At 36.6% G+C, this 25,756-nt stretch overlaps 3 protein-coding genes across 4 annotated transcripts; 2 read left to right on the top strand and 1 right to left on the bottom strand.

Moving 5' to 3' along the window:
• Positions 1-10,017: 10,017 nt before the first annotated feature.
• Positions 10,018-12,388, top strand: LOC129747005 (cell division control protein 45 homolog). Of its 2 annotated transcripts, XM_055741017.1 has the most exons (3): positions 10,018-10,283; positions 10,352-10,723; positions 10,835-12,388. In XM_055741017.1, exons 2-3 carry the CDS (start codon positions 10,382-10,384, stop codon positions 12,191-12,193), a joined length of 1,701 nt encoding a protein of 566 aa, XP_055596992.1. In that variant the 5' UTR covers positions 10,018-10,283; positions 10,352-10,381; the 3' UTR covers positions 12,194-12,388. The 2 variants fall into 2 exon arrangements, with proteins under 2 accessions (XP_055596992.1, XP_055596991.1); XM_055741016.1 differs by having other exon boundaries at positions 10,018-10,723.
• Positions 12,389-12,583: 195 nt separating this feature from the next.
• On the bottom strand, positions 12,584-14,778 carry LOC129747004 (CWF19-like protein 2 homolog). The gene is made up of 4 exons (XM_055741015.1): positions 14,301-14,778; positions 13,441-14,246; positions 13,036-13,377; positions 12,584-12,977 (listed from the first exon to the last, which is right to left on the bottom strand). The coding sequence occupies exons 1-4, from the start codon at positions 14,746-14,748 to the stop codon at positions 12,837-12,839; spliced, it is 1,737 nt and encodes a 578-aa protein (XP_055596990.1). The 5' UTR covers positions 14,749-14,778; the 3' UTR covers positions 12,584-12,836.
• Positions 14,779-19,368: 4,590 nt separating this feature from the next.
• Positions 19,369-25,043, top strand: LOC129743987 (zinc finger protein 181-like). The gene is made up of 2 exons (XM_055736251.1): positions 19,369-20,307; positions 22,700-25,043. The coding sequence occupies exons 1-2, from the start codon at positions 19,713-19,715 to the stop codon at positions 24,505-24,507; spliced, it is 2,403 nt and encodes an 800-aa protein (XP_055592226.1). The 5' UTR covers positions 19,369-19,712; the 3' UTR covers positions 24,508-25,043.
• Positions 25,044-25,756: the final 713 nt, after the last annotated feature.

The following is a 25,756-nucleotide window of genomic DNA, read 5'->3' as shown; positions in this document are numbered from 1 at the left end:
TGTCAAAAATAATGACAATAATCTAACAAAATTATGAAAAATGAGATAAAAATATAACAAAATACTTTCAAATATATGTAAGAAAAATGACAAAATGATGACAAATACGACATAAAAATCACAAAATTAAAAAAAAAGACAAATCCAAACATATAATAATAATAATAATAATTTATTAATGATGAATATGTAAAAAATACATCGCAAATACGACGAAAAAATGACACAATCTATAAAAATCTATGGGCTTGTGATATGTGTAACTCAGTTGGCATGTTAATTCCCTCCTAAGCCAATGTCCGTGAGTTCAAATACAAGAGTAATCATCGAATGCATTTGTACTGGAAAAGACTTTCAGTATGAAGAGAAGGTGGTAAAACGAATATAATCGAACGAAAAAAGACAAAACTATAAAAAAAACTTACAATCAAATGAACAAAAAATCTGACAGAACTATGACAAAAATATGACAAACGAAAACATGACAAAATTATAACAAAAATTAAAATAAAATGACAAAAATCTTACAGTACTATGACAACCTTTGTCAATTGTCATAGTTTTGTTTTATCATAGTTTTGTAACATTTTTTCATACTTTTGTTGCATATACTTTTATCACATTTGTAAGATTTTGGTCATAGTATTGCCAGATTTATGTTATTTTATTTCAAAATTTTGTCATACAGACCCCGCTTGATTTTGGCAACATCCGAGCAAAAACCGTTCGTTTTTGGCAACATCCAAAAAAGACGTTTTTTTGTCTTTTTTTTATTTTTTATTTTCATTTTAAACAAATAAAAATTAATGTAAAACGTAATATTAGCATGAAATTTTTTCATTCGGCTTAATTATGATAGTTTTAAACAGTAAAAACATGATTTTTTCCATGTTTAATGCTCATAACTAATATAATTGAGTCAAATTGAAAAATTGTATGCTAATATAAGGTTTTACATAAATTTTGACTAATTTGAATTAAAAATCAAAAATAAAAAAGTGACAAAAAAAACCGTTCGATTTTGGCAACATAAAATTTTCGGGCGTGTTGCCAAAAACGAACGGGGTCTGTATTTGTAATTTTTGATTAGTTATTATATTTGTCATATTTTTATTTCATTTTTCATATTTTCCATAATGTTGTCAAATCCCAAGTAACACAGATTATGCCAACTAGCATTAGGAAGTTTTATCATGGTTTAATTATCGCATTTTTTTGTGCAGCTCGTTTTATGGCGGTTTTATTATGGTCATGCAGAATGCTTATAATTTTTTTCGACCATATGTTTTCAGATGGTTTTGAAAACGCTAATAAAACTTTTATTAAACATGCTGTTTTAGTTATTTTGAAAGAGTTGTGAATGCTTTTTTTAAGCTATAATAAAACACAAACCTAGAAGTTTGCTCCAAGCTTTCTTTTGCATGTTTTATAATAGCACTCAGTGCATGATTATTAAACCGCCATAAAACTTAGTGACAGTTCTCGATCAAGATGTCAAAACAGGACACGCTCAGATTAGATAGCACATATTTGAATTGGAACTCCCATTTTTACACATTTTTGGTAAGTTATGCGTGTTGGTTTTGAGTTAAAATTAAAAAAATACATCTTTGAAAACTTGAAATCACCGAAAGTGGTATGAATATCTTTACAATATGAGTATTGAGTGAAAGGGCCCAAATAGTAGGAAAAAAAATTGTTGCTTGACGCCATCATTAATTCAAGATGGCGGCTTCCGCTTTTATTTTCAAAGCTGTAAATTACTGAAAATATCGTGAAACCTTCACAATATGGTTATAAGGTGAAAGTAATAAGAGAGTAGAATAAGAGTAGAAGTCAAATTTCGTTGCCCGTCGCCATCTTAAATCCAAGATGGCGGCTACCACTCAACTTGAAAATACTGTAAATGACTGAAAATCGCATTAAACCTATATTATAGGGGTATAAGTTGAAAGAAATCAACCGGTAGAAGTTGAATTTCGCTATCTGACGCCATCTTGAAATCCAAGATGGTGGCTTCAGCTGAACTTAAAAATACTGTAAATGAATGAAAATAGCATGAAACTCCCAAATATTTTGTATTGGGTTTTCGCGTTTCTCTGAAAATCTGTAAGTGACTGAAAATCCCACAAAAACCACCACAATACAGACCCCGTTCGTTTTTGGCAACATTCGATTTTGACAACATCGAATTTGGTACACGTGCCTAAATCAGACAGTTAACAGAAACAACATAACCCTATAGTTTTCGCAAGAATAAGACCAATACAATTTAAACATAATAGCATGATAGGAATAATAGAATTACATAAATGGCAAAAAAAAACAAAAACTATAAACAAAACATGAAAAGTGCTAAATGCATTAGAAACATAATGAAAAAATAATAAAAGTGATTTAAAATGATCTAAATTGTCTTAAAATAGTAGGTTTAATGTAGTATTACGTGATAAAAGTTGTGTTCAAGCGATTTTCATTGATTAACAGTATTTTAAATTCAGTGGAAGCTGCCATCTTGGATTTCAAGATGGCGTCGGAAAGAAAAAAATCGACTTCTAGTTTAGCCCTTTCACCCAATACCCGTATAGTGGTGGTTTAATGCGACTTTTTGTCAGCATTAAGCATTAAAAGTTGAGCGGATGCCGCCATATTGGATTTCAAGATGGCGTCTGATAGCGAAATTCAACTTCTACTCGTTAAGCCCTTTCACCCGATACCCATTTTGTTGGGGTTTCATGCGATTTCAAGTCATTTACACCATTTTAAAGTTCAGCGGAAGCCGCCATCTTGGATTTCAAGATGGCGTCAGACAACGAAATTTGACTTCAACTCATGATTTATTCCACGGGTCATTCAAAACCAATCCCTTTTCATTCAAAAAGTCTGTCCTCATTTACTGTACTAATGATTAACAACTCAGAAATGAGGAACTCAACCTTAGCGTGTAATTGGTTGGCTTGCGAGAGAAACGTCAAATCGTAGCTTTTTTTGGGGTCATCATTAAACCATACACGCTAGAAACTATTAAACCATTTATAATTAAAAAATAACCATTTTTGACCTTTTCCCGGGAAATGCCATTTTATGAGTTCTCCATGAGAACCAATAAAATGACTTTTCGGGGAGAAGTTGAAATATGGTTATTTTTCAACCGTAAGGGATAACATCAAAGAAGTAGGAAATTGGTTACTTTTGAACCGAATGTCCAAAAGCAGCTTAGCACGATTTTTCGAACTTCAAATTAGGAAATAAATAAAAAAAAAATCTTCATTTTCCAAATTGTTTATTTGCTTTACATATGTTGCCGGAATTGGTAGACCCATTTTAAATGTTTCTGCTGACGTTGAGTCCTAGCGGGTGGCAAACGGGTGTCAGAGTGAAGTCATGGCTGGGAAGCACTAATCCGAGGGTCGCTGACGACGATGGGCATCATCACTCAATCATGCGCCAGGCAAACATATCAGCTGGTCGACAGGCTCGTCAATCTTGATTTTATCTTTTTCTCCGTGGGCAGTACCGGAATTCCTACAAGAGGTATTTTAAAATGGTATAAGCATTGTTGTAGTCTTACTATAGGTTTTTACTTACCATGGTACTATGCACGGAGTTTCTCGGGAATATGAATCGATACCATTATTTCTGTTCATGTTGTACTTTAATCCGTCGTACTCTATCGAAACCGGAACAGCTCCCGGTTCAACTTTCTTCTTATTGACCCGCATTTCCTCTTCCCTGCGATACGGGAAGGTGCGTTTGCTCGATCAAAAAACCACCACCTCTGCCGTTGAACTTGGTTCCGGAGACTTTGATAACGACGACCGCGGATTCCGGTGGTTTCTGATTACCGCAGTTATGTGCGATCAGCGCGGATTGACGGAGGGATTGCTGCCGGTTGTTTATCGATGCGTGCCCGTTCCGTATCTGAATTTTTTTTTCAGCCCAGATAGGGTGTCCGGCCAACCCGTGGTAAGCTGACGACGGAACAGATGACGATACGGAAGATTCGTTTTGTTTTTCTGCAAAGAAATTTGTAATGAAATTTAAAAAATCATCTTTCCTAAGCACTCAATTAAAATTACCTTTTGGCAGAATGGGATCTTCCAGTCGAAGAACTTTGAACAAATCCGGTGGAATCCAAGCCTTGATTGAACTTGGGTTAAAAACGAATGTAACGCGTACAACTTCGCCATTTTTCACTTCCAAAATAAAATGGCGAAGCTTTGGCTATCGAATTTTTAACCATATTTGGTTAATGCGCAAAAACTTCAAAAATGGTTGATTTTGTCGCTTGAAAAATTCTTAAAAAATAACCATATTGGCAGTTTGGGGGCAAAAACTATAAAATGGTTATTTGTGAACCACAAATGGTTAAACATAAATGAGCGTGTAATAAAACTATGAATTGACTCACGCCATGTTGGTTGCAAAATCGAAGGGCACAAAATGACGCCATGTTGATGGATTCACAATGCAAGCATTGGAAAAAAAAATTTCAGGCTTTTTTCCATCAATTCCATCATGATTGACCATCAGATATGACGAGGCGCATTTATTTTAAGATACTATTTCATATACATTTTACCTAAAATCTTGACTGGCAGTAGAAAAGAAGCTCAATATATGGTTAAAACATTGGTTTTTTTAGCTATTAATTTTACCAGATCATATCTGAATAATGCAATCATCATTCATCAACCATTATGGTTGCTGGGAAAAATAAAAAAAAAACTCCGAGAACTGACAGAACCGAAAAAACAAAAATTTCTAACATGTTTTATAATAGCTTTTTAAAAGCTTTGGTGACCAAAATTGATGACCAACAATTATATGTCTTGATGACGTTTCTAGGGTAGGGCCAAATAGCCTGATTTTGGCTTTATTAGAGTCCAGGTGATGTTATAGAATGCGCTTTAGCTTTTTATGAAGATTAATGCGATAGTCCAAACGATATTTTGCTGACCATAATAAAGCTAAAATTGTTACTTGGGATATTTGTCAAAGTTTTTAATTTCGAGTTTTGGCATTATTACTAATTTGTTGTTATTATTCAGTCAACTTTTATTAATTTTTGTCAGTTTTTTTTTTAAATTTGGTCATGGCTTTGCCATTTCAATGTCAAATTTATCATAGAATTGGTATATTTTTCTAATATTTTTGTAATATTTTTATCACCATTGCCATATTTTTATTAAAGTTTTGTCAGCGTTTCGTAATATTTGTTATTATTATATTGTATTTTTTTTTTCAAAATTTTGTTATATTTATGTCATAGTTTTAGAAGATTTTTTTTGCGATTTTCAGTCATCAACATTATTTTAAAGTTGAACGGAAGCCGCCGTATTGGATTTTAAGATGGCGTTTCATAGCGTCAGAAAAATTCGACTGTTACTAATTGATTGAGTTTTTCGCGGATTGGTTTTTTTTTTGCGCGGTGCGTATCCCTCGCTCACAGTTTTGTTAATTTGCAAAGATTTTTTCACATGTGATTAATTTTTGCAACACCGAAGGTTTTTTTCAGTGTTGAACCGCTTCGCAATTCGCGTGCACTGTGGCCGGCCTTCAAAAGCGAACTTGCGAAATTCATCCGGTGAATGAATATTTCGCTTCGCAGTTCGCTTCGCGCTCACTGTGTTCGTACCCTAAGGGTACGAACACAGTGAGCGCGAAGCGAACTGCGAAGCGAAATATTCATTCACCGGATGAATTTCGCAAGTTCATTTTTGAAGGCCGGCCACAGTGTACGCGAATTGCGAAGCGGTTCAACACTGAAAAAAAACCTTCTGTTTTGCAAAAATTAATCACTTGTGAAAAAATCTTTGCAAATTAATTTGCAGAATCAAAAATGTGAGCGAGGGATACGTACCGCGCCAAAAAAAAATAATCCGCGTTAATTCCGAAAAACCACGTTAACTTCGGAAAACCGCGGAAAAACCTTGCGCGTTCTAGGACCGCGGGGATTATGAAAAGGAATCTTAAGGTCATGAATTGCCTGGACTTTATGAGTACGTCGGAGAATAGATTTTTGACACCCAAATCCTGTATGACGGCTTCAGCCTAACACCAACATGCTTTAAATGACTGAAAATCGCATAAAACAAGCATAATGTGGATATTAGGTGAGAAGAATCAATTAGAAAAAGTCGAAATTTGCAGTCTGACGCTATGAAACGCCATTTCAAAATCCAATACGGCAGCTTTCGCTCAACTTTTAAATATTTTAAATGACTTAAAATCGCAAGAAAAAAATCTACCAAAACTATGACAAAAATATAACAAAATAATGAAAAAAAAAATTACAATATAATAACAACAAATATTACGAAACGCTGACAAAACTTTGATAGAAATATGACAAAGGTGACACAAATATTACAATATGATAAAAATATACCAAATCTATGATAAATTTGACATTAAAATGGCAAAGCCTTGACCAAATTTTAAAAAAATCTGACAAAAATTAATAAAGTTGACTAAATAATAACAAAAAATTAACAATAATTCCAAAACTCGAAATAAAAACTTTAACAAATACTTGACAACATTATGGAAAATATGAAAATTGAAATAATAATATGAAAAATATAATAACTAATCAAAATTTACAAATATGACAAAATTTTGCAATAAAATTACATAAATCTGGCGATACTATGAAAAAAATCTTACAAATGTAATAAATATATATGTAACAAAGCTATGAAAAAATATGATAAAAATTTAACAAAACAACGATAAGAAAAAAAAATTATAACAAACAGTTGACAAAGGTTGTTATAGTACTGTAAGATTTTTGTCATTTTATTTTAATTTTTGTAATAATTTTGTCATGTTTTCATTTGTCGTATTTTTGTCATAGTTCTGTCAGATTTTTTGTTCATTTGATTGTGAGTTTTGTCTTTTTTCGTTCGATTTTAGTCGTTTTAACATCTTCTCTTCATACTGAAAGCACTGACCATACTGACTGGACACTGGATTTCGTTTTCTGGATAAGTTTTCCAGAAAAAAAAACAAAAAAAAATCATTTTTCCACAGTACGCAATGTCGATTCCAGAGTGCGCATGGATCGATTTGAAGAAATGCTACCCCAGTTAGGAAATGCCACCCAACTTTAAAAATAAAACACGCAATTTCTACGATAAAATCGGGCTAAACAGGACCATTTTTCCTACAGGGCATTTTTTGTCAAATTTTTCAGGTTCGCCACCTGCCGTCGGTATTGCGAACCTGCAAAATCTGACAACAAAAAATTAAACAGAAAATGGTTGAATTTTTGTTCTAAGAGTCAAGTCAGTGTGGTCAGTGCTGAAAGTCTTACCCAGTACAACTGCATTCGATGATTACTCTTGTATTTGAACTCACGGACATTGGCTTAGGAGGGAACTAACTTGCCAACTGAGTTACATTTTTAACATATTCAACATTATGTCATTTTTTTTTAATTTTGTGTTTATTTTTTGTCAGATTTTTGTGATTTAATTGTAAATTTATTGTTATTATTTTGTCATTTTTGTAAATTTGTTGACAAATATTGGTCCTTATATTAGTTCTGTCAGGTCATATTGTCAAATTTTGATTATAATTTTGCCATACATTATTTTTCTCATTTGTCATAGTTTTACTGCTATTTCTGTGAATTTTTCCTCATATTTTTGTCTAATTTTTTTAAATTTGTCATATTTTATAATTATTTTACCACATTTGTCGTGTTTTATTCAAAGTTTTGTCATTTGTCTTTATTTTTTTTTTGTCATATTTTTTAATTTTAGTAATAGTTATTCATATTTTCCCACAGTTTTGTTATATTTTTGTCAATATTACTTTAGTTTTATAACACTTGTCATATTTTTGTTTATTCATTTCATGCTTTTTTAAATTTTGTTAAATTTTTGTCAGTAATTTTTCATCAAATTTTTTTTTCCCTTTCACTCATTTCTTATATTGTGGATGGACCATACGATTTTCAGTTCTTTATTGCATTTTGAATTAAGCGGGAACCGCCATCTTTGATTTCAAAATGGCGTCGGACAGCCAAATTCGACTTCTACTTATTGAGTACTTTCATCCAATACCCATATTGTGGGAGTTTCATCTGCTTTTAGTCACTTCCAACATTTTAAAGTTGAGTGGAAGGGGCCATATTGGATTTCAAGATGGCGTCGGATAACAAATTCCAACTTCTATCCGTTCAGCCCCTTCGCCCTTTAAACATATTGTGGGGCTTCCATGCCACCGGTCGTTTATTGCCAGTTAGAATTTGTTTCAATTGATAAAGACTGAAACCGCGTTTTTTTACTCGAAAATCCGCGCTAAAAAACCGTACATTTTTATTACTAACACAGAAACGGCAATGATAATTAAATAAATAAACTTTTGAAAAATATTTTTTTGATAAATCATTTTACGATAAAACATATCCGAGAGAATATTTTCAGTGTATGTCCAGATGAACAGAATGAATTCGCGCGATGCAGCCGGGTCTTCGCACGAAAATTCGCTTGCACTGTGGCCGGTCGATGTTTTTTTTCAACGTGTTTCAATGAGAAGCGGTTTTTCGCGCGAATTGGAAATTCGCTTCGCACTTCGCACCGCGCTCACTGTGAATTCGACCTAAGGCGCATAGAACACGCTCATTTTCTTATAACCATTTATGGTTCTTAAATAACCATTTTATGATGTTTACTTCAAAATCGCCAATATGGTTATTTTTCAATAATTTTTCTAGAAAGAATTTTAACCATTTTAATAGTTTTCGAGTATAAACCATAAAATGGTTGAATAATTTGATATCGCCATTTTGAAAGCGATTTAAACTGCAGCCGGACGCCCAAGCAAATTTTTTCTTCCGCGAAACAGCATCCAGTTTCCTGAAAAATCGGTTCTGGAAATCGTAGAAAATTCGGATTTGTAGAAGATGGAGAAAGGTGAGTGATTTATTCCAATTATTTGTCGATCCCAACATCATGAACAAAGTAAAATTTCAGAGTTCCGATTGGATGATGCCGGTTCAATTCCGTTTGATAAACCAACAACATTCAATAGGACGAGGACTCACTCACCGGTCCATCGTTACCAGCCACTGCCGCCCGGATCGGAAAATTGGTCCAAAATCGGTTGGATTTAAGTCCGTTCAACCCGTGGATCGGTTAGAAATCTGTCCAGAAATCCAACCGAATTCGGACGAATTCAGTGCTCTGGTGACACAACTTTCCTGACGACGCTAACTTTTTGCGTTTGAGCCGCTAACTTTTTGCGTCCTGAACCAAATGGTCAGGAAAATCTAACAGAATTCCAATAAAAACCGGACAGATTTAAACTGACAACTCATATTTTGACAGTAATCGGTCCGGTCGCGAATTCGTTCCGATCCGGGTAATGGAATACAAAAGGAATTGTTTTTCACACCGCCCGGAAGGAGCTGGAGCAGCACCCGGAGGGAGGCCAAAATGTTCGAAAAACATCAAAGATTATTCGCCAGACCCGCCTCCTCCACCCTCACCCCGTTAAGGATAGCAAACTAGGGATAATGGTATTGGCCATCCCGCAAGAGCTCGTTTTTTTATCAGGTTTCGGTAGCGCTCGTGGGGGAATTTTACTCCTGCCACCAGATTATTCGGCTGCTGTTGGCGTTTGCTTGAAGCTAGGTGGCAGTCATAATATATAAAAAGGCTCAAATTACTATAATGGGGTATAGTTTATAAGTATTAAGTACAAAAACAATAAAATTAATGTTCTGATAACTCTTATTGTTTCAATTCCTTCAACAATTGCAATCAAATCGCACAAAACAGCCCTTACGGTTGAAAAATAACCACTTTTGAATTTCTACGGTAATCTTCCATGCGGTTAAAAAACAACCATATTTCTACTTCTCCCCGAAAAGTCATTTTATGGGTTCTCATGGAGAACTCATAAAATGGCATTTCCCGGGAAAAGGTCAAAAATGGTTATTTTTGAATAATAAATGGTTTAATAGTTTCTAGCGTGAAACGCTTTGTAACACACATTATTTTCCTTAAATTTTGACGTCGCCTGTATTTTAGGCGCGCAAACAAACGTCTCAGCAATAATTGTGTTTCTATATCATATTTTACAGTCAAAATTATCGTATTAAAGTTCTTCAAAGTTTAAAAGAAATTATAACTTATAGAGAATAATAGATTTATTGAAATGAGAAGTGAAATCTATTGAATAATTCCTTTTCCTCAGCTAACCAGCGCCTTTAATCTATTGATGTTTGTGATCGGATGTGTTTTGAACAGTTTTGTTTTGAAGTCCTTAAGGTATTTGTCGGAACCTTTATGATAAGTTCATTAGTTCTCTGTATGAAATTTTGTTTCTAATAAAACAGTGTCTGGTAGCCCAGAATTTGGGTTAAAGTATGTTTGTAGAAGATTTGCGCACGGATTTCTACCAACGGCTGATCGGTAAGCGGATTTTGGTCATCGTCAACTATGACATCGATGCGATCTGCGCCAGCAAGATTTTGCAGTCCCTTTTCAAGTATGACAATATGTTGTACTCGATCGTGCCGATCATGGGCATGAGTGGAATGGTGCGGGCTTACAATGAGAACAAGGACGATGTGAAGCTGGTGCTGTTGATCAATTGCGGCGGCTGTATCGATATTGTAGAGTTGCTGCAGCCGGTTGAAGATGTTACCTTCTTCATCTGCGATTCGCATCGACCTTACCACATTTGCAACGTGTACAGCGATTCGCAGGTATGGGCAAGAAGCTTCTTTTGAATTTATAAGTTAAATTTTCGCTTCGTTCTATTCGGCCAACACATTATAGTCTTACTGAGTTAGCATTAATTTCACTGTTTATCACAGGTTCAGATTCTGGGGGAAATGAACCCGGATGAGGGAATACCGGAATTCGATGCTATATTCCAGGATTCGGATGACGAAGACGAGGAAGAGGACGATGAAGACGACGAGGGCGGCAACAGTGACGATGAGCATGAGGAAAGAACCCACCGAGAACAGAATCGCATTCAGCGAATTGAACGACAGTTGCTCAAGCGTAGACAACGCCGCGATTGGGAGGAGAAGCGTGTTAAGGTGATGTTCGAGTACACACAGTTCAGTTACTACGCTAATAGCTCTGCCTTGACTATTTTCGAGCTGGCCTGGCGTTTGTCCAAAGACTCGATCGATTTACTGTGGTGGGCAATAGTGGGTCTTACTGAACAACTGTTGCTGGGAAAGATTGAAAGTTCAACCTATACATTGGTCACGGACAAAGTCCAATCTCATGTTTCCCGTTTGACCAATAAAGCAAGTGATCAAGCTATCCAAACTTCAGTCAAAATCAACTTTGAAAACGACCTTCATCTGGCACTGTACCGCCATTGGAGTGTATTGGATTCGCTGAAATACTCAATATATCCAGCTTGCAAAATGAAACTGTGGACCTACAAAGGTGAGAAAGTGATGCACGAGCTGCTGGTGGACATGGGACTTCCGTTGGTCCATGCCAAACAAACATTCAATGCGATGGACTTGGTGCTGCGTAAAGAGTTCTATGAAAAAATGGAGAAATTTTCTGAAAAGTATCGCCTTCCAGATATTGTCTATGGATCATTTATATTACAATATGGATATCGGAACAAGTATTCTGCATCTGATTATGTTTATTCAATGCTAGCGATCTTGGAATCTGTAAAGAAAGACAGAACACCCGAGACTTGTTTTCTGCAGTCAATGGACGCTCTTTCTCGCAGCAACAAAGAAATTCTGGACGAAGGCATAGAGATCTGCAAAACACTTTTGTCGACGATTTTCAAACAGGTCCAAAGTTCGTTGGAAATGCACGCAGTCTATTCGGCTGGGCCGTTTTTGTACTTTATACTGCAAGAAGAGATCCCTTTCTTTACCTGCCCGTACGGTTTGATGATGTTAGCTCGTTTTCTGCTGCGTGGCCATGTTGCCATTTCGCGCAATAGACGCGCCCAGGAATTGCCGCTGATTGCAGTTGCTCCGATAGACCTGAGTCGTGGTTTCTCATTGCTTGTCGGCATTCCACCAGTTTGCGAGGATAGCAAAAATTTCTTCGGCAAAGCTTTTGAACAAGCGGCACTGAAAAGTGGGGCCACCATTTCGCAGGACTTTTTCGAAACTTCCGTCATTCAGATTCGACATTCGGACTGCACGAAATTTCTTGACGCATTGACGGTGTTGCTTAGCTAGGTTTTTTTTTGATAATGAGAGTGCACTCTCTCTCTCCTTGCTGTTGACTGTAATTATAGGATTGATTGGATCAGATATCGATTTTAGGTTAGTTTTAATAAAGGTTTTGTCATTCTTTTACACCTGACTTAGATTTAAGAATGACCGAAAAAAAACAAACAAAAAATTATGCTAATAAATCTTTGATTGACTGAAGTTTTACTGTTTCAACTGTCGTAAAGAATGTAGGTTAATGGCCTATTTCACCCGTCTTTTGAAAATCTTATACCCTGTAGGCTGAAATTGAACTATAAGAAAAACCATATTGAGAAAAAGCACCTAGGGGTACAACCCCGAAAAAAACAATATTGGGCCGAAAGCGATTGAAGAAAAACTCGTTATTTATGGAAAACTAGTTTATTCATGTTTCTCCCGAACAAAATATTTGAATACAAAACTCTTCCCATCCAAATAGACATACTTACATGGGAAATTGCATAAGTGGAGTTTTAAGAACTGTACGAGAACACCGAACATGGATCGAATCCAAACATTGTGGAAATTGAAATTACTGTTTTTCAGAAATACCTTTTGAATGTCGGTGGATTTTATTTCATTAAATAAAAATATTTTAAATCAAAATCTTCAAACGTTATGTAAGTTCTTAGCTTGAGGCATTTTTAGTCAAATTATCGAATTCTTTCCACCATCGTTGAAACTCTTGTACTCTTTGCCTTGGGTTGTGCTCTCTTCCTGGTTTTCTCCAATCTCGAGTTTCCAAACCCAAAATACCAGCGATTGTTTCCTGTAGAAAGGTAAATGTAAATATTAAAAATGAACATTTTGAAAATTCTGGAGTATACCGAAGCAAACGTAACGGGAAAATCTTCCTGGTCTTCGATCACGTGGGCGAATCCATTTTCCAAGTTAAAGTTCACCCAAAAGTATGGCAAGCCTTTGGGTACGGTTTTTCGAATTTCCAGTCCCCGTAGAGGATGTAGTTTCTTGTTCATCGCCCATTCGGTTTCCGATTCGAGAATCGCTTTCTTAAAGTAGAATGGAGCCATCTCGTAATTGTCGGCCGGAACGCACTGCACGTAGGTGTGCGGGTTCCTGTTGATGTAGCGTACGGTTTCAAAAAATATCACCTCCTGTTTGTGTGCAGCAAACATACGTTTGACTGCCTTACAAGTGTCCGTAAGGTCCTACAAATAAAAGTTAAAACCTACATAAAATTTACTTTTAGACTGAGAACAACAAATTTTAACCTGAAAGACATCTTCGTCCATGTGCGTCAGTGCTGGATAATGGGAAATCGGCACAATAAGACAATGCCTCGTCTGGAGAGCCTTCCAACTGGGCACCGCCAAGAATACATTTGTGCCCATTGAGACAATAGTGTCCTGTAAAAATTTAGACGAATTGATGCAGCGGTCACAATCTGCCTGGGCTCTCGTGAATTTGTTCATTTCACGCACAACTTTTTCCTCGTTGGACTGTCCCGATGTTGAGGATGTTGCACGGCTGTGATCAAAAATGTTTTCTAAATTGCTGGCTTCCCGGTCAAGTTTTGAAGAAACTTTGAGGAATTCAGCATCCATGTTATCATTTTCGTACCGTTCCGATCGGAACTTGTCCGCTAAACTGCCTGGTGGCAAATGCTGTTGATAGCGCTTTTGTTTCTTTTGATGGCGAGCCTGTTCTGCAGACGATTTAGTGACTGTAAATTGAATATCTTCGGAGTCTTCTTTCCGTTTAATAGTATTTTGAACATCCTGCTGTTTGGACTCTTTATCTCGCGCTCGATCTGATTTTGCTTTTTCCATTTGGTCTTTTAAGCTTGCTGCCAAAGCGGTGTTGCCCATAATTTCAGCTTTTATGATTTTTGCCCCTAGGTCATTAAGCTGTTGATCGGTGAGCATTGATCCTTTTTCCTCCGATATACATGATTTTGTCTCAGTCTGTACTGGTTGTTCTGGTTTTTCCCCTCGATCGTCTTTGCTACTAGGAACCGTTTTGCGCCATCCCCTACTGGGTCCAGAACTTCTTGGAACTGGATTGCGTTCAGTATGGCCTAAAAAAATCAATGATTGTAAAATTTAGTTTTGTCTCATACAATTTAACTTACCTTTCTGGGATTCTTCCTCGTCTTCTTCTACTGGCCTACGGAAACAAGGTAAGCCACTACCTCCGTTCTTCCAATGCGGGTTCAACTCTCTTACACTGGTTTTCGGATCATACTGCGCGACCGTGGCCTGTTTCTCTTCTGGCTTCGGTTCTTTGCTGTAGGTGGCTATTGTCATAAAATTCATCCAATCATCTCGCTCAACCTTGGTACCCGTCGGCGCTGGTGTCTCGGGCAGAATCTTCTCAACCCATTCGTCCCGCTGTGAATCCGAGTAAGAAGCAGAACTGCTAGAACCTTCATCGGAACTGCGCCGGCGATATTTTTTACTCGATTTTTTGTGTTTATTTTTCTTCTCTTTTTTGTGTTTTTTAGATTTCTTTTCCTTCTTCTTTTGTTTCTTGAGTCGCTTCCGCTTGCTTGAATCGTCCTCGGAACTACTGGAACCCATTGAGTTTAGTGCATTAAACTTGATAAATATATATATTTTTTTTTTTTTCCTTTGGGGTTGTCTACTTTAGACTGGCTCGAACCAAGTTTGGTCCATCTGGCCAAAGCATCTTTTCGGAAATATTTTGGAAAATTTGTCCATATTGTTGTTCTTTTTATTCTGAGTGTCTCAGACTTGGGTGTTTGTTTCCTTGATGAATTTATATATTTGAATCATGTTGAGTTCGCATTCTTCTTTGAAAATTTGTTCTAACGGTTTCATATATTCCAGTGCGCTGTATTTTCCTCTAATGTTGCTGAGTTTGGGGCATATATAGAGAACGTGATATAGGTTTTCTACCTCATTACAGACGTCGCATTTGTTGTCTATTTCTAGTTTCCATAGGGCTCGTCTTTCCTTCGTCACGGTGTGTCCAGATCGAATTCTGGTGAGTATTCTTATTTGTTCAGGATTTAGATTTAAGTGTTTACACCAAAGGTCTCTTTCCGGTGTTTCTGCAAATCTAAAGTGCCACTTGCCTTTGTCTTGTGATATTTGCTTGTATAAGTTTATCCAATCCTGCCAAATTTCCTTTTTGCTTACAGCTCTTGCATCGCCGATCGTTATTCCGTTGGAGATTGTCTGATCTTTTTCGGTTTGCCTGACTGCAGCTTCATCAGCGATCTCATTACCCTTGATTCCGGTGTGACTGGGAGCCCATTGTATTTTGATGATTTTGCCATCCGTCTGGAGGAATTCTCTGTAGATTTCCCAGGCAATGTAGTTGACTTCGAAGATTTTTTCGTTTAATAGAATTTGGCATGCGCTTTTGGAGTCGGTTATTATGACCACTTTATGGTGTCTCTGTCGTTTGGCCCATCTGATTGCCTCCAGAATTGCCAGAAGCTCCGCGTTAGTGATGCTGAAATTGTTACTGATGGTCTCAGCTGAGATGTGGTTTGTGAATTCGTCGTAGAAAGCTAGAGCTGTGCCTTGATTGGTTTTTGATGCGTCAGTGAAGATTCGTTTAAATTCTTTATATTTAGAGCTCATGCATTCCAGGAACAACTTTTGCCATTGCGAGTTTGGTACGTTAACTTTCACAGTAAACGAAAATTACCGAGTTCGGTAATTTTTTTACCGAAATCCTAACATGTGGAGTTCGTTAAACCGTTCGGTAATTTTTCTCATGGCAGAGAAGTGACAGCTGTCAAATATTACAGACCTTTTTCGGTAAAACTTTACCGAACCTCGGCTGATCATATCTAAGATCATCTGTCAAATTATGACAGTTGTCAAGGTGACAGTTTGCTATATTACCGAACAACCGGTATTGTTGAACCAAAATGCCTGTAATTATAACCGAAAGGTCGGTAATGTTTAAAAGGAAAACTATAAAAGCTCGGTAGTATATACCGAACAACTGGTAGAATTTACTGTAATACCTTAATAAATTACCGAAAACCTGAAATTATTACCGAAATACCTGTAATTTTTACCCAATTATCTAGAACTATTACCGAAATACCGTAATTTTTTTACCGAAAAGCTGTAAATGTTTGGTATTATTTACCGAACGACCGGTATAAGTTACCGAAATACCTGTAACTATTACCGAAATGCTGGTAAATATTCTCTAAATGCCGGAAAATTTCGGTAAAACTTACAGAAAAATCGGTAACTTTTACCGAAAAACCCGTAATTTTTACCGAAATTTCAGTAATTTTTACCGACATACCGGTAATATTTAACGAAAGCTGTAAAATTTTCGGTAATTTTTACTGATACCCGTAAAATGTTCGGCACTTTCAGCTTACACAGTAAACGAAAATTACCGAGTTCGGTAATTTTTTTACCGAAATCCTAACATGTGTAAATCGTTAAACTGTTCGGTAATTTTTTCGGTAAAAAATTAACGAACATCGGTAAATAGACTCTTCATTTACCGATGTTCGTTTATTTTTTACCGAACAGTTTAACGATTTACACATGTTAGGATTTCGGTTAAAAAAATTACCGAACTCGGTAATTTTCGTTTACTGTGTATGATACATGCAACCAAAAAACGTTTGATAATTTTAGCTTATGATGCATACACTGTGCTCGAATCGAATCATCCCGCTATGTGTGCACACAGCGCATCATTACCTAAAATTACCATACGATTTATGGTTTTCGGAAGAAATTACCGAAAATTTGACAGTTTTCGGTAAATATTACCGGCATTTCCAGAAGGCGCCTTGAGCGAAAAACCGAGTTAGTTTAAAACATTTTTTTTATTGCCTTTTAAAACTCTTCGGATTTTCATTTTGATCGTCATCGAGCTCGGATTGCCTCTGTAGAAATAAGAGAAAATCGTTACAATAAAATTTCGACACGGAACAAATGTAACTAAACTTTTACCTCTTCCTGTTCAGAAAGGAATTTGATTCCTTGGAACGGTGTTCCCGAAGCTTCCTTGGCAATCCACTTCCCCACCGGCGGAACAGTATTTTCCTGCTGCTCCAATGGAACCACAAATATTAAAGACTTTGACTTTATTACCGTACTCCTCGGAGCTGCTGCTGCTGTCGCTCGGCGAGCTATCGGCGTAGGTCTTCTTGTTGGGACCTGCTGCCCCTTCGCAGCTGACAAAATGTGGACCGGAATGAGCCGCTAAACTGGCCAAACCTCCCCTACCTCAAGATAAGGCTCCGAATGGAAACGGGGTGAAATGTGTTTTGTTTGAATTTTTTACAACACCACACACGCGAAACCCAAACTTTAAAAAATGGCTACGAGTTTTTCAGCTTCTCGCTCGATCACACGATCAAAGTTGAGGCCATTTATTACGACTGCAAGAGAGCGAAGGAAAATGTAAAAAATGCCAGAAAAAGACAAACGCATTTTGACGTTTGTCTTGACAGCGGCAGTTTTCAGTTTTACTTTACAGTTTTCGGTGTTTTTTTTACCGAAAACTAATTGCGAAGAGATTTGTTTACATATAAATGAACGAAGTTCGGTAGGTGGATAGCTGATTAACGAGGCTCGTTAAAAACAAGACGTCAAGTTGATCAATTACCGAAAATATCCGAATTACAGAAGTGTTTCTGTAAAAAAAATTACCGAACTCGGTAATTTTCGTTTACTGTGTTCTTTTTATTTTCAGGGCTCAGCTCCAGACGGACCACGTAGCGAAAGTCGACTCCTCCCATGAGTCTCATACGCTTTAGGTACCTGAAGTCTTTATCCATTGGATGAACTTGGTATAGCAAATCGGCATGTCTGTCCGCTACTTCGGATATGTAGGAACCGTTCGGGATTTCCGTTGACAGCGAGTTGCTTATCGAAGTTAAGAGGGGAGTTCGGTAGTAAAGTGTTCTTATAAGTTCGCGTTTGGTTAAAGCCTCTATTCTTAGCTGCATTGGAATTTGACCGGTGTCTGCCAGCATGACATGTTGGGGAGTGCTTTTAGCATAGTTCATGGCGATGCGGATGAAGTTGTTTTGTACTGTTTGAAGCTTTTTCAGGTTTGTGTTAGCGGCATTCCCATAGATTCCTGCCCCATATTCTAATCTAGACCTTACAATTGCATTTCCCACCTTAATCAGTGTGGCCTGGTTGGAGCTACTGCTTTTACGTGAAAGAAGTTTAATGAGGCCTATTTTTTCCGATGCTTTCTTGCACACATCGTCTATGTGTTTTCTGTGCTTCAGCGCACGATCTAAGGTGTATCCAAGATACTTATGCGTGTTTACAGCTTTGATTTGAACTCCATTTATTTTGACTTGGAGTTTGTCGATTTTCTTATTAGTGAAAGGAATGAAAGCTGATTTGTGTGCACTTATTTCCAGGTTTAATTCTTTGAGTTTTTGAACTGTCTGAGCTAGGCTGGTCTCTAAATTTTTGCAAGCTTCATTTATCGTTTTACCAGTTGCGATGATGGCAATGTCATCAGCGTATTGAACTATTTGCCCTGTGATGCTGGTTTCATGTAGGTGAGCCGTATATAGATTAAAAAGTAGGGGGGAAAGCGGGCAGGCCTTCGATAAATATATTTGAAAGCGTTTCTTAACGATCCGAGTGAAGATTTTTTCGCATAACAAACAATAATTATTTCAGGACAAAAATATCCAAAGGACTTAAGTGATGAAAATGTCATGCATGCGCGAACAAATTTCACAAATTTTCCCTTCCAGAAAATCGTTCATCGTTCTACATTTTAGTAGGACGCTAGTCCTATTTGCCACTGGTAGTTTTCATGATATTCTGCTGGGTTTCATTTCATCAACACTTTTCAGTTTTGTGAAAAGCGACGTGTATCTTTTTCGGATGAATGAAAATGATGAAAATCGAACATTTTCATCTCTTTTCCGATCCGGGTGGTTTTCAGTGCGCATGCAACTCGGATGACACAAATCTCTATTAAATTTGTTTCGTGAACATTCGACTAGGTATATAATGCATTCGGTAAAAACGTATTTCAATAATTTAAATATGTAGATCAAATTCGTAATTCATTTCCTTGTGGGGATACTCTTCTGAAAAATAATTTAATGTGACAGCCCTGAAAATCTGTCAAATCTGGAACAAGCGAGATAGAAGTATCAACAAAAAATAATCTCTTTCCCTCACTCTATCATGGCTGTAGAGAGACTCGTTCCTGATGGGTCTGTGCGGTCTGTGCGTTTACCAAGCCTTCCAAACGTTCCAAACATGAATCTTCTTTCATCGAACTCACAGTGCTAAACTAGAAAATGGAAAAGAAAGTAGCAACCTGTTGCGTGTGACGCTGGCTCCGTTCCATGGCTCATGGCTCTAGTTTTTAGTTCGTCCATGTTTTTATATTTTTGTTTCCGGTTATACTCTGTTCCTGAGATCCCAAGCCCTTGATGATCGTGCAGCTCTATGTTCAAAGCTTGGATTTTAAATAACCATTCCATTTGCAGTGATAATCCAAAACTTCGAGGTGATTTTGTTTAATAGGCATATAAAAAATCGATGAAATGGCGACGAAAACGAAGATTATTGCTACTAGAGGCAATTATTCCGAAGCGGAAAAAGTAGGAGTTCCGAGCAAAAAGACAAGCTCTTCGACAAAGGCGCAGAATGATCTGGATTTATTGCTGGGTGAAATAACGGTTCAATTTGATGACGACGAGGTGCAGACGCTTTACTTTGGTCCAGTTGCGATTGTCGACGACGATGATAAAGAAGAAGGAAAACGGATGGTGGGTGGTGGTGTGGGTGGCAAAAATGTTCAGAAGAATCGAAGAATTCAACCGCATATGAAATCATTTCCAGCGACTATGCCGGTTACATTAGATATGGTAAAAACAGAAAATGGCAATAAAAAACCTATAGCCACAAAGGTATCGAGAAGATGTCCTCGGAAGCATAAAGCGGAATCAGAACTTGTTGGCTCAACCATTGATAGAATAGCCGCTGCTGTTGGTAGAAAAATTGAAATGGAGCAGGAAGTGGGAGTGGAAACGAAACGCCAGAAAAAAGACGACCGTCTCCATCATTTGACAGCTGCTGTTGTTATTGATCCGAAAATTGGAGAAAATTTTCCTTCGCAGTCCTCGATTACAATCGAAGGTGAGTTTTTCTGTTTAGTAGGTAATTGCAATTTAATAACTCGTTTCCAAAGATAATCAACTTGTTTGTGGCAAACGCGAATTAAAAACCTAGATAGAAGCATGCATTCGCTTAAAGAGAGTGGAAAATCAATGTCATGGAAGTATTACATAAACATAACAACAATTTAACCTATTCATTCGAACAAATAGCTTAGCTGTTCGTTCGCTTTATTAATGCTATTATTTCTATTGAATAATAGTATAAACACATTCTGTAAGTAAATGTTTGCAAGTGGTTGTCTGTTTCAACAAACTCTTTGCAAAGGTTGGGATGATTGAATTTAAAAATGAAAGTGTAGGGTAAGGGGGTGGGGTCAGCTTGTTTTCCAATATCAAAATGGAGTCGCTTGGTGGTTTCTTGTTTCAAGATAGGTTGCAAAGTTTAAACACAGTTTTAAGTGAAAACTGTAATTTCTAAAAACTCAATAATGAATGTACCGTGAACGGCCCTAATTCTGCGCAGTTAAGGATTTTTCAAATGTTTTAAGTTATAAAAAATTTACCTTACAATGAATTTCCTCAAAATTTCGTGTACAGTTGGGTTAACTAACAAATTTAACAGCAAAAATAATGAGAGCTCAATTTCGGAGCAAAAATGTGGATTATTTACAACATTTGGAAAAAATGCAAGTGGCCCTTATTCTGCGCACTATTTTCTATTTGTTCCTAATTCTGCGCATATGTCCCATATTCTGCGCACCCAAATAAAACCAATATACCATTCCGTACTTGTAAGACACATATTGAATTTAATTAAAAAGTCTTAAAAACATATTTTACTCTTAGTAAAGTATTGCCAATTATGATAAAGGGCCAATTCAAGCCTTGGATCTTTGAACCTTATAAGACACTTTCTTTCACTATTTCTTACACTTGCTATATGTTACTTGCAGATGCTTTTTCCTGCCGCTCGCTTACCCAATATTTGTTGACCGATCACGTTCTTCGCCGGATCTGGTCAAATTAACTTGTTTCGTTGGCTGCACACTATTCCGACAAAATGAAGTTCCGGCGGGCCACAAAATCACCCCAGCTGGGGGAATTACGCGCTGCTTCATTTGGTTTAATATCATTCAGTATCAGTTAGTCAACGAGTGCGAGTGAGCGGGTGAACCGAGAGAAGCTTCGCATAGTTCCCCCAGCTGGAGCGATTTTGTGGCTTGCCGGAACTGCTTCTATACGTCGGAACAGTCTGTACAGTTGGGACTGAACGATTAACACGCTAACACGATAGAGAACGCAAATCAAGATTTTCTTTTTTTTTTGTCAACAAAAGATATAGTTTCAATGAGATTCCTAAGAAACTCCAAACAACTTTACGGATACTCAATCTTCATAAAACTTATTAGAAAACTGTAATTGAAAGTCTCCTAACTCCCTGCATTCAATTCCTTGCAGCTTTAACAGCAGTTCACTCCGGTGCTTTTCATTCTGCGCATTAGGAACATAAGTAAACAAATGGTGTCAAATTCTGCGCATTGGTAAAATCATTGTTTTGATTTTCAAAACCATTATTTTTTTCAAATTTTTTAGCAGTCATGTTCAGAATGATTTTATCTTCCCCGTTGAGGCATTTCCAATGAGAAAATTCTGTTTAACACTGTTTCATTTGCTCTTTTTGTTTTCCTAACACTTAAGCTAGACTGCTAACGGCGGCCATTTTTCAACGTTTGCTTCCTACATTTATTTTGATTTTTTCCATTTCTCCCGAACAATTCATCAGATTTCAAAATAATTGGAAGCATTTTGAAGATCAACAGTAACTAAAGAGTTTCAGCTTGTTTTATGGATATTTTGTTCATCACATCTTGAAATATTTCTGTTTGAATATGAAAATGCGCAGAGTTTGGGACTGCGCAGAATTAGGGCCGGTCACGGTATGCGTATTTGCAATAAACAAGATATGAGGTGTATATAATAAGGTATTGGCCCGTTTTAAGCACTCACTTAAGTGTAGTTCATATAAAGGTATATTTGAAGCTGCATCGAGTTGCAAGTCTCCTACTATTTGCCTTTTCTTAAACCCTTCCAGCTGCATACAATTGATACATGAAATGAAATCAAATTCTGTAATAATTGTACTTAAGTAGGTTATCACATTCTAGAGTAATAAATCGCGTCAACGCTTTATTATCCAATAATTTTTCTCAAGCGCATATTGTTGGTTTTTGTCACGGATTATATGTTAGCTAGTATGCCTAGCGGACGCATTTAGCGCTACTGTTACTTGTGTGTTGCATGGCTGGCCTCCAGATAGCGCTACTATAGCTAACGAATGTGATCAAAAGATTTGTTTGATTAATTGCACCTTATTCAAATTGATAATCTTCTTTCGTTATCTTTAAATGCAGATTCAAGAACTCCATCGTTACAAAACAGATCACGCCTAGGCCGAAAGCAATCGAGAAAACAGATCCTCAAACGTGAAATCCTGGTGGATGATTCTGTTGGACTAGAACAGGTCGATTCAGGTGATCCAGTAGATGAATTGCGAAACTTCGATAAAAATTCTTCGCCAGTAGGAAGTGACAGCGGAATAGAGAACGAACTCGGAAATTTAGGCAAAAGGCAGTTTGTTTCCCAGAAAGGCGAAGATCTTATTGATATCGGAAAAATCACAGTAAATCTTCCCGAAGAGCTAGAAGACGAGACGGAAATAATAGAGGTAGAGACTGATATCAGGAACAATATTGTAAGCAAAAGTTATTCACGAAAGCGCATAATTAAATGTGAAAAATGTACGAAGTGTTTTAAGAAAGAGCTGTGGTACAAAAAACATCTAATGAATTACCACGGCATTGATTTGAGCAACATAGCTCACTTTCTTTCCAATTTGCCAACTTTAGACGAGAGTCTAGAGGATGGAGAGGAGGGACAAGTGCTAGAGGAAGAATTTGAGCAGTATGAAATAGACGACACAAATGAAGCTGATCAGGAGATTGAAGATACGAATGTAACACGTCAAACTGTAGAGAATGGTTCAAAGAATCCGGATGTTTGCATTTTAGATGAAGATGTTCCTGCTAAGGTGCTTAGATTACAAGAAAGTCCTCCGATGCAGAGCCCTGTAACCGTTCAGGTGTATCCGGAGGTTAATCTGGCAAACTCGAATAATAAACCGAAAACTGCTCGTCGCCGTAAGGACAAACTAGTCCCGATAAACTCGGATGCTGATGTCAAAATTAAACACGAGTTTAGTCTGGTTTCGTCAGCAGAAACTGAGCACAGTTCATCTTCACAAACGGTTTTCAACAATATTTATGTCGTTAAATATTTGGAACAAGGTGCGGTGCTATTAGCTGAAACACGCAATGAAGGTGAAAAACGTTTACCAGATGTAAATAAAGAAAATAATAAGTCCGTTCACGTTGTGGAATCTACAGAACCAGATATTGAAGACGATGAACTCAGTCCGTACGAGAAGACCAAAATTGTCGATTGTTCACCGAGAGAACCACGTTTTAAATGTAGCATTTGTGAGAAATTTTTCGGTCGCCGAATCGATGCAAGGCAGCACATAAACATCACTCATAACGACGTCAAAAGACGAAGTTGTCCGCATTGTGGTAGGACTTTTTCACAAACTGGTGATCTGACTCGCCACGTCCGCATACATACAGGCATTCGACCTTTCAAATGTCCGCACGAAGGATGTACTTTTGCATTTATATCTTCGGGAGACTTGAATAAACACGTCCGTCGCCATAATCAAGATGTACCAAAGCCACACGTTTGTGCGGTCTGCGGAAAAGATTTCGAACGGGGATACGACCTCAAGCGGCACAGTTCTATGCATGCAAAAGATGATCCCAACTTCCAAGGCATCAGCTGTGAGTTGTGCGGCAAAATATTTGCACGTAAAGACCAATACCGAGCCCACACATATCGTCATATTGGTTACAAACCACACAATTGCGATCGCTGTGGGAGATCTTTCTCTGATGCAAGCAACTACGCGAAACATGTCAAACTGCACGACTTGGATGGACAGGCTCTATTCTGTCATTTTTGTGGAAAACCATTTAAGAACAAAACGGCAATTTCAAAGCACGTGTTACACTGCAAGAACAAAACCATGCAGGGGAAAAGTTCAAGAAAATCCAACAAGAAAGGGCGCTTCAAAAACGAAAGAACTCCCCAAAAAGAAATCACCACATGAAATTAAATCGTCTATGAAGTGAAGAGTTATATTTATAAAGTATCATTTACAAATTGGAACAATTAGTATGTGCGCTGGTACGTTTTTCGGTTCCTGTCGTCATTTCTTCCCATCACAAAAAGCAGGGCTGGTAGCGGTTTGATAATGAAATAGTAGGGACTTTAGTGACCAAAATTTGAAAAAAAGTGACCAAATAGTGACTTTGAGGACCGAAAAAAGTGACCAAATAGTGACTATGTAGAACGAAAAAATAACTTTGAAGTACAAAAAATGTGACCAGTCAGGCCCGTGCGATGGACCCTTCCGGGGGGGTTTTCAAAATTCAAATTTAGATAAAATTAATAACAATACCAAAAATAAACAATTGAAAAGGAAAGGGTTTTCTTACACCATTTGTCACTCATGTTCAACACAAAAACTAAAAAAATGACTGATAAACTAAATTTTGGAAACATATTACTATGAATGTTTCAAATTTTCGATAAGTCAAGAAAGTAAGAAATAAATTAGTTTCAGAAGAATTTCTTAGCAAATTTAAAATTAAAAAATATCTGAATTCTAAAATAAATGTCAAATCTTGTACAAAACTTAGCATGAATAGATGTTAGGAAAATGATAATATTTGTTAATTTTTATTCATCTAAATTTGGAATTCTTTTCCTCATTTTTAACTGGAAGTTTAGTGAGAAATTTCGCTGTAATTTTTTAATCTGAACAAAAAATATTTAATCACGATTTAAAATGTAAATTACCGATTACTGAATAAGAAATGAATTTTGAACAGAATTTATTCAATGTTTGATGTTTTAATTTAATTTTACAAAAAGTAGAATATATTTATAATTATTTTAAAAGTGCCAGTTATAGAAGCCAGACATAAAACCTTTAATAAAGTAAAATCCTCCATGTTCAACTACACTGACAAAGAAATGTTAGAAAATGAGTAATTACATATGTGAATGATAAAAACTGATAAACAATTAAAAATAATGAGTTCTAAACTTTTGTTATTAACACTGCGTATTAACATTTATTTTGAAAGTTGCTGCTTAGAACAATTTTTCAAACTTTTTAGATTAATTTTATAAATCATGATCGATCCAAAAATATGATTTCATATAAAAAATATTAATAAAAAGTTTTTAAAGTTTCAATCGCAGGTTTTTAAGCTTTGAATTACAAGCTCTGAGTATTTTGTCTCTTTTGATTAAAATATTGGGTCCTGAAAGAACAGAAGGTTGAAATTATG

The sequence above is a fragment of the Uranotaenia lowii genome, chromosome 2 (genome assembly GCF_029784155.1).
Source record: "Uranotaenia lowii strain MFRU-FL chromosome 2, ASM2978415v1, whole genome shotgun sequence".
Lineage (NCBI taxonomy): Eukaryota > Metazoa > Arthropoda > Insecta > Diptera > Culicidae > Uranotaenia > Uranotaenia lowii.
Note: the sequence above shows the minus strand (reverse complement) of the source record. Positions and strands in the feature narration are given on the sequence as shown.